General features: G+C 45.3%; 1 protein-coding gene across 1 annotated transcript; it reads right to left on the reverse strand.

Annotated features, from left to right (window-relative positions):
- Positions 1–609: 609 nt before the first annotated feature.
- Positions 610–12,012, reverse strand: myoc (myocilin). The gene is made up of 5 exons (XM_033620756.2): positions 11,267–12,012; positions 7,379–7,444; positions 7,204–7,296; positions 1,851–2,062; positions 610–1,759 (listed from the first exon to the last, which is right to left on the reverse strand). Exons 1-5 carry the CDS (start codon positions 11,757–11,759, stop codon positions 1,178–1,180), a joined length of 1,446 nt encoding a protein of 481 aa, XP_033476647.2. The 5' UTR covers positions 11,760–12,012; the 3' UTR covers positions 610–1,177.
- Between the last annotated feature and the right edge of the window lie 1,202 nt (positions 12,013–13,214).

Below are 13,214 nucleotides of genomic sequence, written 5' to 3' on the forward strand. Positions count from 1 at the left end.
ATGTCTCTTTCCAGAAATCATGACCTGGTTACTCAAGATAATCCACAGACCTTGTTGAGAGCAGTTTCATGCAGGAACTATTTTCTTTCTAGGATCTACATCTGTCAAATGCATCACAGCGCAGAAGGAAACATCTACTGCTAGCTTCAAACACCCCCAAGGTGGCTAAAGTTACAGCTCAGGAGCACGAGCTTTGTCCGTGAGTAGATGCACACTTCCTTCTGCACCGTGATTCGGTGGAGAGAAAATAGTTCCTACATGAAACTGCTCACAACAAGGTGTGTGGATTAGCTTTAGTAACTGGGTCATGATTTCTGGAAAGAGACATTGCTGTTGAGTTTTTTTTAATTTTTTGTGCCATCTAGTTCTGGAGAGAAGGCAGACATCTCTACGTCCGATACTTCCAACACTCAGCAACTCACACCAAACAATCTAGGAGTTCAGATTTTAGTGACCATATCAGGGGTTTTTATTTGTCAGCAACCAGCAATGTATATGATTTGTTAACGATTAATAAAGTTATTTGTTTACAGCCTATAAGCCCTCTTAAAGTGGTACAAATACTTGTCTGAGGAACACAGTATGATACAATAATGACCACATAAACTCTTGTAATTTAGGAAGAAGTTTATTTCATTTGAACATTACGTCATTGTGTTGACTACAGTGTACAAGTTCATGCAATATTCAATACATGCTGAGTGAGAGAGCGGTTTATTTAATACAAGATGTTGACAGGTGAAACACTGCAGGGCGTGTAGTACCACAGGAGTTGGTGTTGGTAGTCGTATGCTTTGATTATCCCACTTAGCTTGTAATAAAATGCATTAATCTTTCAGTCCTCAAATATATATATAGTTTATCAAGAAAACAACAAAATTATACATCTGAATTAAAGGCAGTACAAAAATAATTCCTCTAAAAACATGCTTGTGGGCCGTGCCACAGCAAAAGCCCTCCCACTGAAGAAAATAAAAATAAAAAGCACACCTGCGGGGGACACTGTTCCTGAAACGTCTTCATTTCACTTTGGAGTTTGGTAGTTAGGCCTTTCTACACGCTGATGGTGTTGTCTTTGTAACTACGACTACCACACACATTATGCTCTAATGCTTTGAGTCTTTGAAGCAGGAACAGGTGAGCAAATGTCGCTTTTCAGCAGTCACTCGTGGCGGCCCTAATTGGCCTGCTGGCGCCCCAGCCGGATGTCATAGGACACCATGTGGAAGTTGTCCCAGGCGAACAGCTTCCTCTGGGCCAGATTATAGTCGATCATGCTGTTGTAGCGGTACTTGTTCTTGAAGGGGATGAAGACGGACTTCCCCAGGCTGGTTTCAGTGTCGTACACGTAGTTGATGATGGTGTCGGGCGCCGTGTAGCTGGCCACGGTGTACAGCTTGCCGCAGATGATGAAGGAGTTGGCTACAGAGTTCTTCCTGATGTTGGTCTCCCAGCTCCTCTTCACCTCCAGACTGTGTGGGTCCAGCTGTGAGATCACGATGGCTCCTCTGACCTTGCTGGTGGAGTAGACGGCCCACAGCCCCTTCTCATCCACAGACAGGTCGATGTCCGTGTAGCCGCCCCAGGAGTAGGGGTACTGGCCGTGGAAGCCGGCGTGGGGGAGGTCACGACGGGCAGCAGTGGTCTCAGAGGCCAGGTCGAAGCGGATGATGGAGCGGCTACGACGCCTCTGATAATACAGAGAGCCTCGGTACAGAGTGGCACCAGTGCTCTCCACCAGCTCTGGCAATATCAGGACCTGTAACGGGAAAACATGAGACAATAACTAGGAATGACCTCAGATTTTTTGGCTCATTCCCATGACCAAATATCATCCACGTGACACTGACCTTAGATGGAAAGCCTTTAGCAAGTTGATCCATGTCATCATATCCAAACAGCTGCCTGACGTCAGAGCCTATGGTGTCGATTCGCCACACCATGTTGGGTCCATAAGGCGAGACGGCTTCAGGGTCCTGCATCCAGACACCGTATTTACCTGCTATGTTGTCTGCCTTCCTGTGTGTGACCGGCTCACCAACTGAAACCAGCTCCCCACAACCTGCGAACAGGAAGGAGACGTAACGTGATTTGTGAGACACGTTCAAACAAGCATAAATTCACAATGGCTGCGACCATGTACGTGCATATATCCCGCCATTGCCCCATTTTAGCCAATTGGCTTGAACACAAACACATGGCGACATGGTGGCACAGAGGTTAGCATTGTCACCTCACAGCAAGAGGGTCCTGGTTTGAACCCTGGAGTGGGGGAGTGGGGGAGTTTGCATGCCCGTAGGTGTGAATGTGAGTGTGAATGGTTGTCTGTCTCTATGTGTCAGCCCTGTGATAGTCTGGTGACCTGTCCAGGGTGAACCCTGCCTCTCACCCAATGTCAGCTGGGATAGGCTCCACCCCCCACTACCCAGAGCAGGACAAGCGGTTATGGAAAATGAACGAATGAATGAACAAACACAACTGACCTTGGTTCAAAATACCAGCAAAAACTGAGCCTGACAAAGGGCGGGGACATTTTTGTGGACCAACCAACCGACAGATCAAGCTATCGAGCTGTTTGTCACAGCTAAAAATAAAAATTTTGATCTTTATGACCATTTAAATTTGTCTGTGAAAATAGGCAAGAGCTTTGAAGCCCTACAAGATGGCTGACTGTTGCAGGCAGGTTTCCTTATTTTCTACCAACTGGTCTCATGTCTTAGTCCGTTTCCCCTTCAAATTAGGTTACAGTTGGTTTGGGTTGGGTTTAAGGACAAAATGTTCTTTATATAGTTGATCTGACTGAAAGAAATACTCCACCCCTCAAATGACCTTTTGTGAATTTGTGAAGTAAAATTTATTTTTCTCGCATCTGATAAAGAAAGAATCCAAAAACTGTAAAAATCAGGATGAATGGAAGTTATAGGGGTCTCATTTATCCAATCGTATGCTCAGTACTTTAATTTTTAATTAAATTTTAAGCTGCTCATCTCAGCTGCCTATATTAAGTGTTTCAAAGTGTTAGTTTCAATTCACCAAGGTTACACAATAACACAAACAGAGATGGCTGCAGTGGTACACCAGCAACTCTTGTGTTCAGCGAGGCAAAATTACTGTTTTTCTCAGTGAAGTCTGGCCTTGACTTGAGCATAGATAAGTTTCACTTTGAGCTCAGCTCCCCATCAGAGAGGGCTCTGTGTCAGGACTAATGAGCAGACAACTGGATAAATGAGACTTTAGACTTGCACCACACAAACTGTGTGAGAGTTTGTAAATGGATGTTTTGATATGGCTAGTTTTATTGTTTTTCAGTGCAGACCCCTATGACTTCAGTTCATCAAGACTTTACTCCGTTTTTGGATTTTTCGTTCACTGTGGAGGCATGCGAGAAAAACAACGTTTACTTCATGAATTTAAGGTAACATGGGGCGAGTAATTCATATACAAACGGACATTTTGGGGGATGAAGTATTCCGTTGAGGTGACTTCAGGACACAAGTCACAGGCTCAGTGGCACATTAAAAGGGATCTACATGTATGTGGCCGAGGGGATGATGAAGGTAATCCGATAGCTGGTCAGGAGTGAGATGAGGTCATCATCTCTCATCATAGAGACAGACATCAGGTCTAGAGATGCTGCCTGACATCTCTGTTAGCCTCAACTTTGTCTGAATCACCGCCATCAGAGCAATTCATCCTGTGCAGGAACTCCCCGCTGCTTGTCTTACTGGGAAAACGATAAGGCAGGCTGTATATTTACCACTTCCTAAAATACACAGTTGCTCTCCGGTCCGGGACGTAGCACCAGATCAAGGCTGGATAGAAATATACGTCTTATAAATACACACCATTACCATTTAACCTCCCTGCGGTGTGGTCTCATCAGAGATTGTATGACTTCACGTGTTAACTACACGTGTATTTTTATGATCTCCCAAACAATCGAACCTGCTGAGAGGCATTCAGTAGCACATGGTGCAGATTTGAGAAGGGGGAGGGATTAACAGCGTGTGACACCCTTGTTATGGGTGCTTTCCTTTTACATTTACGACACAAACGTGAAACCCGGGCAGGCCCTCATACCTGCGGATTGGCATGACTCTGGTATTCTCGCCCCAAATGCAGCAGTATTAATAGCAGTATTTGCTTTGAGGCTGTCAGCAGGGGGGGTTGAGTGTCATGTTTGCCAGGTCAGATGTACAGAGGGGGAGGAGGAGGAGGAAGAAGGGGTGAGTGAGAGGGGTAGTAGCTGTTCTGAGTGGATTTTAAAGGACTTAACTGGTTAAATAAACAGTATTTTAGCATGTAGAGAGGCAGCATATCTTCACATCTACCTGGATGAACTTTAAAGGTTTATTTCAACCAAAATAGGGGCGATGAACAGTGTTGTTGGAACAGTGGAAAGACTCACTAAGATGCTTTTGTGAGTTTAACTTTAATTCTGTTGACTTTAAAAGAAGTGTATTATACAATGCTAAAATTACTGCTTATCTAAATGGAGTCTGGTGGGTTGGGGCTGTTCCTGGTTCAACAAAAAGCATCTTACTCTTTAATAAAAAGGTCTATCTGTGTAGGGAACCTTTCCATAATGTGTATCAGACACTTATACTAAAAACCCAATGTCAGTGGCAAAAACAAGCACTTTTAGTGGACATAAATAGACACTGCAAATGAGTGTGTGCATTTCAGCCCGTTTTGACACTGCCATAACAGAGCTCTCACTCAGTGCCAGAACAGTTTCAAAGATCATTGTTTCCATGAGACAAAAACACAAAAACTTGTAAAACACTTGCAGACATTTTTTAAAAAAAAATATTTTTACATCTTGTATTGTTTACATAAATTTAAGCTGGGTTGCCGTTTCTTTGCAGTTTGTGCGTTATAGCTACCAACTGCTGATCAGTGGGATAGGACGCAGGAATGTGTATCACACTGATGGTGTGTCATTGTGAGTATGCACAATACAAACAAAAGGCTCCTTAGCTCCACAGTGCTGTCAGTGGTCAAAGACTCCACAAGGTACCTTTAAAGCGAAATTTCGGTTTATTTCAACCCGTCTCCTATCGTCCTAAATTTGTTTCAAGTGACTAGTGACATAAAAATAATAGTTAGCATGTTAGCCGTTAGCCTAGATACAGCCGGGGCGCATAGTAGCGTCAGACCTGTTAAAACGTAAGTGAAGGGGCAACCTTCAAGTGCAAAGTTAGTCCACTAAACAAGCTTTTTTTCCACAAAGACCGCCTCATATCGTTAGGATAAATGTCAGAGAACATATAGAAAACGACATGTAAACGTGTTGTCTTACCTTACCGGTGTGCTGCCTTGTTTGTTTACCATTTAGCTCTGCTTTCCAAAGCGCGGCCGAAATACATCTGGCGAGCTCTAGATAAAGCCCAGCTGGATACTACTCCAGGTGGAGGTGTCTCGTCCTCGGTCACATCCAGACCTTGAAAATAAGGCTGCAACCGGTCCCATTCCTTGCAACAGAGGCATTCCTCTTCTGTGGGCACTGGGGCACAGCATTCACAGGTACATCACCAATCTCCAGAGCTATGCAGCCTTGCAGCAGCCATTCCTCCTCTCTCGTCCTCTACCTGTTGCGCCTCTCTCTCTCTCCTCCTCCGTTCTTCAATTTCACGAAGCTCTTCGTCAGTGTATTCTGGCTCAAATAAATAAGGGCGGCCATCAAACTCTGCAAAATCAAATTCCTCCTCCACAAAGTCGAAGTCTGGCAAAAAGTCAGCCATTATTCTATAAATCTTTCATAAAATAAATGAATGAACTTTTCAGGCTACTGTCCGGTTCTGCCTTCCAGCTGTTGCTGCTTGTTCTCGCGATATTTCAGGCACGGTATGAGATCGCTGCTTGTTCTCGCGATATTTCAGCCGTGCTTTGGAAAGCAGAGCTAAATGGTAAACAAACATGGCAGCACACCGGTAAGGTAAGACAACACGTTTACATGTCATTTTCTGTATGTTCTCTGACATTTATCCTAACGATATGAGGCGGTCTTTGTGGAAAAAAAGCTTGTTTAGTGGACTAACTTTGCACTTGAAGGTTGCCCGTTCACTTACGTTTTAACAGGTCTGACGCTACTATGCACCCTGGCTGTATCTAGGCTAACGGCTAACATGCTAACTATTATTTTTATGTCACTAGTCACTTGAAACAAATTTAGGACGATAGGAGACAGGTTGAAATAAACCGAAATTTCCCTTTATCTAGCAACTAACTGATGGATTCATTCACATTTTCTTATTGTAGCAGGGGGACACTAGGACCCAGGTGAAATATGGCCAATCAAGGTGAGAGCACCTGAGCTGTTAAGAGGCTCATGGAGCACAGGTGTGTGAGCTTCATTCTACATTTGTTAACACTCCTGTGCACATGCTTGGTAAGCCAAACAAACCTTGTGTTTTAAATAAATGTTTTTGTTGAGGTAGCAAAGTGGTGCGAACACGTCCTGGTTTCTAATTATAAATATTATAGAATTAGAATATTATATTCTTTAATGTATGGTTTTATCTTTCAGTGCTGCAGTTGGTGCTGGTGCAGTGCAAGTTCACCTGTGGAGTTGTGGTGATTTAATTAAAGGTTTGGTGTGTCATTGGTAGAAGTTTGGGAGTTTTCTGTTGAATAAAGAGGCTTATTTTGTGTGAAGTTTTGGTTATTCACATATCGTATACTTCCAGTGCACCAGCCTATAAATTGGTGCACCACAGGGGGTGCAGCAGGACACACTAACTTTTAATTGCTTTTATATTACAGCTGACTGTTGGCTTTGTTACTGAAGTTCACCTGGAGCTATATGAAAGTGAACTTGGGTGTTACATTATTTTTCAAAATGTTCATCGGTTATCTTACTATGGTTTGTGGTTTTGTTTGTGGTGCAGAGTAAAGGTTTTTCTAACATTTTTCATTGCATTCCTAAAAGCATTTGTTCTTGCATAACACGAAAACAATCCGGGAATTTGCATGATGATGGTTGACGGCGCACTTTTGTCAAATTGCATTTCCATTGCACAGTATGGCCATTAAAGTAGAGACTGATTTTAAAAGTCTGCAGTGTGTTAAATAAAAATTAATGTCTTGATGTTCACTATAATGGATTGGACGAGTTTGCAAATAGCAGAAATGGAAAACAATGTATGCCTGACTTGTTAGAAAACCTAGATTCAAAGAATAATTGAAACTGAAAAGACAGACCTGTGTTGTCCTCAGATCCATCAGGAGCCGGCACCTCTGTCACCTCGGCCTTCAGCTCCTGGAAGCCCGGAGGTCCGTACTGCCACGCTGAGTCTGACAGGGAGAGATGGAGACATGGGTTTAGCTGAATAAGAAACTGCAAGGTGGAGGTGATGCTGCAGAAAACGTGTCCCACCTCTCAAACTGCTGCTGTCTCCCTGCCTGTTGGGCCTGGTCATCAGGTGAGACATTGGATTGGAACCTAAACACACACACACAGGCTGAGTTTAGTGATTCCTGTTGCACATTTCACAGCAGCGTACAATAGTTAAGGGAGATTGTTTGTGTACCCAAACGTGGCTATGGCTCTACTGACAGCAGGGAATGTGACAGCAGAAAACAAACACCGTTGAATGGATTCCCAGCTGCTCCGGAGTCAGGCAGTCGGTAGATTGTACGACCATAACACACACACACACATTCAACACCCATCCCATCAGCGCTGTCAGCTTTATGCCCTCAAAACTTTAAACCAGTCATTTGGCCTCCTCTCCCCTGTATAACTGTCAGGTATCAGCCTCCTTTATTCATCCCTCCTCTTGTTTCTCCCCATTTACCCTTGACCCTGTCCTCATTTTCACTCCTTCCTGAAACCATTACTGCTTGGAAACACAAACACTGGTGTTTACAAAAGACAAATTAGCTTCTCAAACGTGTTTTCATGACAATATATATAAAGTGTGTATGTGTGTGTGTGTCCTCAGGTATTTGTTTGTGTGAGCACGTGCCCTCTGTGTTCTTGCACGTGTGGTTTGTCCGGTGATTTCAGGCGCATAATGAGCCCTAATGATGCAGAGAACATTAAGCACCAGCATCTGGAAGCTGATGTTGGTTCTCAGTGTTGATGACGAGGAGAGGGGAGCTGGTAATGGAGCAGTTGACGAACACCAGCGGCATGAGAAAGTTGTTAAAGGTAAGGGTTGAGCCCATTTAGAAGTTTGTAAAGAAAAAGGTCAATGGTGTTTTGAGGGTTACCGGAGGGGGTTAAAGTGAGGCTGTTCCCTGAGGACACAGCCATTCATTTTCATCCCAGGTAAACAGCCACATTCTCTTACTGTCTTTTCCCCATCGTGTGTGTGTGTGCATGTGCCATATGTGCCCTCATATCCTGCCTCTTTGTTTGGGATGTCACTGAGCAGACTACCATAAACCTCGCAGACCAGACAGGGCTTAATTTCCAGGGGGAGGCTCAGCCAGAGGAGCCAGCGGCCGAATTAACCACTGCTTACAGAGTTCAGCTGGAGCATTCCCATAATATTGTTGTCATGAACATTTTTGCATCCAGGCTTTTATTTTTCCTCCATATTCATAATTCATGGTTCAGTCAACAGATAGAAAAAACACACTTAAATTGATCTAAAAATCAGCCACAATCTGTCCATTTAGTCCCTTTGCCTTCTGCATGATGTGTATGTTGACTGGAACATCTTTATGACTGCTGGCTGCACACTCATGAAAAGTAAACATATGAAAGACACGGTGAAATCAACTGTGTTTTGGTACTGGGCTAAACCTGATAAACTGCACATGCATGCTCTCCTCAGTGACCGACTATAACCTGAAACCAAACTTTGTTTAGGCACGTATTTGTATTAGTTCTGCTTTGAACACAGGCCAGCAGAGCCGTGGACTTGAGTCACATGACTTGGACTCGAGTCAGTCTTGAGTCACAAATTTGATCACTTGAAACTTGACTTGACAAAATCAGAAAGACTTGCAACTAAAACTGAACTTTAGCACCCACTTGGGCTTTTGTTTTTTGACTAAAACTACTTGATACCTTCCCCCGAGCACAAAGATCAAAAAGATCAATGAACATAAATGCTTTTCATCCCCAGCAAGTCGACACTTTAACTCCCAAGATCTACTGTGGTTGAACCCATCCAGTAGCATCCAGTCAAGCTGTAGGACAGAACCATAAAGAACTGACATTACGTTACTGAGCGCCAGTTGGGGAAAAAAAAGCTACAAAAGATAAGTGCGTTAGCGAACCGAAACTATGCGGTGGTCAAGAAAAAGCTAATAAAAGCATGCAAAACATGTGGGTAGAAAATTACAGATGAAGACCAAGCAGCAACCTCCGGGGTTCAAAAATGAAGCCGACACAAGGTGCCAAATATGACACTTATTTCAATGGCCACTTGAGGCTGGCTCTGGAAGCCGGTCAGTCCCCACAGACCCCCGTGTTAAAATGCCCAACTTTACAGCCGAAATAAACATGTTTACAGCCTCGTACAAAAAAACAGTTTGGGTCTCTGCAGCTAATTTAATTATTTTTCTTTATTAAAGCTTAGAGTCATGCATAATTAAGGGTGGGGCTGTTTTGAGTGACAGGCTGTCTGCCAGTAGTGTCCTTGGCTTCTCAGTCAGATCCACCCCCCACTCCTCCACAGCGCCAGCCTTTCACCCAAATATGGTCACTTCTGGCTCCAAAAAACCAAGATGGCAACGACCAAAATGCTGAACTCAAGGCTTCAGAACGGGAGTCCACATGGTAGCTTCGTCAATTATTTTTGCAGTCTCTTGATTTGGGATGTGACTCAGGACTTGTCAGTCTTGTTTTGGGACTTGAGCGCAAAGACTTGAGACTTACTTGTGACTTGCAGAACAATGACAAAAAGAATATGGTAACTTTAGCTTAAAGGCTTGCTGGCTCGTAAAAGGTCATGTTTGAAGTCATAAATCAACATCACAATATATCAGCTGATATATTTTGGGGTTATAATTGTTATTGAAAGTCATAACCTCTGCTTGAGTTCTAAACTTAAAGTGTTTTCTTTTAAAGTTATGAACTTTGCCAAAACACTTTTATCCCTTTGCTCTTGTTCTGTATATATCGTCCTCTCACTATGATCTATTCCACATCTGCCTCTCTCTCTGAGGGTCTCTCTCTCTCTCTCTCTCTGTCTCTCTCTCTCTCTCTCTCTCTCTCTCTGTGTATTTAAGCCTGCAGGTGCAAACATGAGGAGCTTAACAGATAACCTTGAGTATGCAGGAGATAGAGTATATAAACTCTCCTGATGCAGACGGAGTAGAGATGTCTGCTGGACGGGGAGATGGCAAGGAAGGATTTATTGCTGCTGGCAATCTCGGATTTACGGGCACTACACTCTGGGAGCCAGGAGGGCAAACAGAGCGATGGCTCAACTGAGGAAAGAAAGGGGGATGGTGGGTGAAAAGACGAGCACACGGGCTAATTAGACAGATGTTTGGCCACTGCAAACGCACAGAATACTGGAGCTTAACCTCACTGGCTCCAAGATAATTCCCCAGATCTGTGCAGCACTCTAACCCCTGGAAGTATAGTGTTCTTGGCCCTAAGCCCTCTGCGCCCCCCCTCCAGCCCTGACCCACCAGGCGTCATCAAAAGCCCTGAGATGAGACCCTGGCACGGAACTACCACTTCCAGAGTGTGCATCACATTTCAGCCCCCCCTCTCCTTCCCAACCAGGCTATTCACGCCGTGCTCGCCATGCAGAGGGAAACACCAGTCATAAAGAAAGCAGGATCTGCTCATAAATACTGAAGTGACCCTCTGTGGCCTGCCACCATCACCCATAAACGACAGAAACCTGAGCCAAGTAATGGGGCAGCCAAGACATCAAACACACAAAAAGGTACATGTGTGCACATGCATTATTCCACTGTTGTATGTCAGGGGATATATGGAGGAAGATACGGTGTCAGGGGGAGTTATACTGGCTATCTTTGTTGCTGCAACCAGACACACACACACGGGACCCCTGTGCCTGTGCAAAGCACTGGAATATTGTGTGGATTAATGCATCATTAACTGATGACATTAAAGCTTTAATTTATCCTTCAGTCACAGTCACCGGATACATATTTCAACAGAGGACAGCCTGTCAGCAGGTCTAGTTGTGCATCTTAATCGCAGGATGGATAGGGGAGGTCGAAATATAAAAACATATATGAGCCATAGATCTAATCTCCTATTTATAAATGTCAATAACATTTTTTGAATAGCTCCTAAAGTGTGTGGTGGTTTGAGTGTAACTCTTACCCCCAGCAGGTCTCGTCAGGCCACTGTCCTGCAGAGGGGGGCTCGGTGGCACCACGGGGGTCTGTGGAGGACAGGGTCTGTTCCTCAGCCTCTCCGTCTCCCTCCTCATCTCCTCCATCCTGCGCTGAAGCCCCTCCAGCTCCTTCTCCAGACGCTCCTTCTCCCCCTGCAGCAGGTTCCTTTCCCCCGTGACCCGGTTCAGAGCCTCCTGAAGCCCAGACTGAGCTCTGGCTCCAGCTCCGGCCCCTTGGGAACCTGCAGTGTCCCCTCCAGTCAGTCGGGACACCAGCGCCTCCAGCAGGCTTAGTCTAGCCTTCAGGCCCTCCATCTCGGGGCCCCCGGTTTGCGGGCAGCTGGCCTCGACAGGGCTGGGCACAGTGAAGGTGTACTGGCATCTTCCACTGCGGTCGTTTCCTCTCCACAGAGCAGCTCGGTCCTGTGCGTCACCTTGCAGCAGGAGCCCACACATGCACAGCGAGAGAAGGAGGAACATACTGGAGACGGTCCGTCCACACAGATCAGAAGTTTAAAGTCTCTCTCTGAAGAATCACTTTCTTCCTTCTGTGCAGTCTATTTGTCAGCTCTCTGGTGGGATTCTCCTTTAATCATCTACTAAATCCCAATTTCCTGATGCTGAATTTCTGTCTTACTTTGTCTCACTCTTTTCTCAGGTGTCTCTTCTTCTTCTATCCTCCCTTCTCTTGTTCTCTGTCTCTCCTCAGTGGACAGGTCTGTAACACTGAGCTCTCCCCAACAGCTCACAGGATATTTATACAATCTGGAGGGGAAGGAAGGAGGGAAAGAGGGAAGAGAGGAGAGGTTAAAGGGAGGGAGGGGAGAAGACAGGGGGAGGGGGGGTCAGAGGCAAAGGGGAGGGAGGGAAGAAGAAAAGAAAAAGTCGTGAGATGCTGGTTGTTTTGGGGACAAAAACATCCAATGATCACATGAGTTTGAGTGTGAGAGTCCGTCTCTCTGTAAGAGCTGATGTTTTTGGATCCCAGGGTCCAGCAGGGCAGCGCTCTGTCTTTTAAATTTGTGTAATTCAGCCCCACTTGTGTCATTTATTCATGTCTTATCTGTGGAAACATCCCCAGATATGCATGATGCAGTCTCATGTGTCAAAGGGGATCGGGCTGAGGTTTGGCCCCAGCGTGGCAGGAAGAGCTGGGCCTCATTGGATACAATTACCTCCTGAGGTGCCGGTGTCCTCTTTCATATTGGTAGGGTGCCAGAAGGTGACGCAAGCAGCCGATAAGGTTGTCATTAAGAGGGGTCGAGGTTACAAGTCAATCGATGAGCGGATGCTTGACGCTGACCCCGACACACACTGGGACCCTTCAGCTGAGTTTGTTGTGGGCGGTGTGTGAGTGTAAACATGCTGCACACTCCACTCAGTTTTTTTTAAATGTATATTTAATACAACATGAGTGAGCTGCCGTGCACCACAGCTCCCCGAGCTCACTTCCTGTCACTTGCTGCCGGGGTGGATTTGTTTCAGTCCCTCCTCCTCTCGTCTCTTTGCTTTAACACAAAATCACAGCCGCTGCCTGCGAGGCTCGCTTCCACGGTCATGTGAGACGGAGGACGAGCTCTTGTTTATTTTTAAGAGAGGCAGGATTAAATGTTTGGAAGTGAGGACACTTGCTCAGAGATGCACGCAGTGAGGCAGGTGTGCAGACTCACACACCTTCCCATCACAACAACCCTCGCCTTACAGGTCTCAGCTTACCCTCATATCCTGCGTCTTCGTTTGGGCTCCTGGCTCCTCTGCTACACTTCTTTTCCTCACGCCTCCTCACATGTTCAGACTTCTTGTCATGAGTGGATTCTCAGACAATGACAATGGGCCCCTGGACACAGATATGCAAAGGGCCCCACCTCGTCTCACATAAGAGCAAGACACACAGACTTAATGGTTGCTTTGTATCTTTTTATAGTCATTATGCAT

Source organism: Epinephelus lanceolatus, chromosome 6 (assembly GCF_041903045.1).
Source record: "Epinephelus lanceolatus isolate andai-2023 chromosome 6, ASM4190304v1, whole genome shotgun sequence".
Taxonomy (NCBI): Eukaryota; Metazoa; Chordata; class Actinopteri; order Perciformes; family Serranidae; genus Epinephelus; species Epinephelus lanceolatus.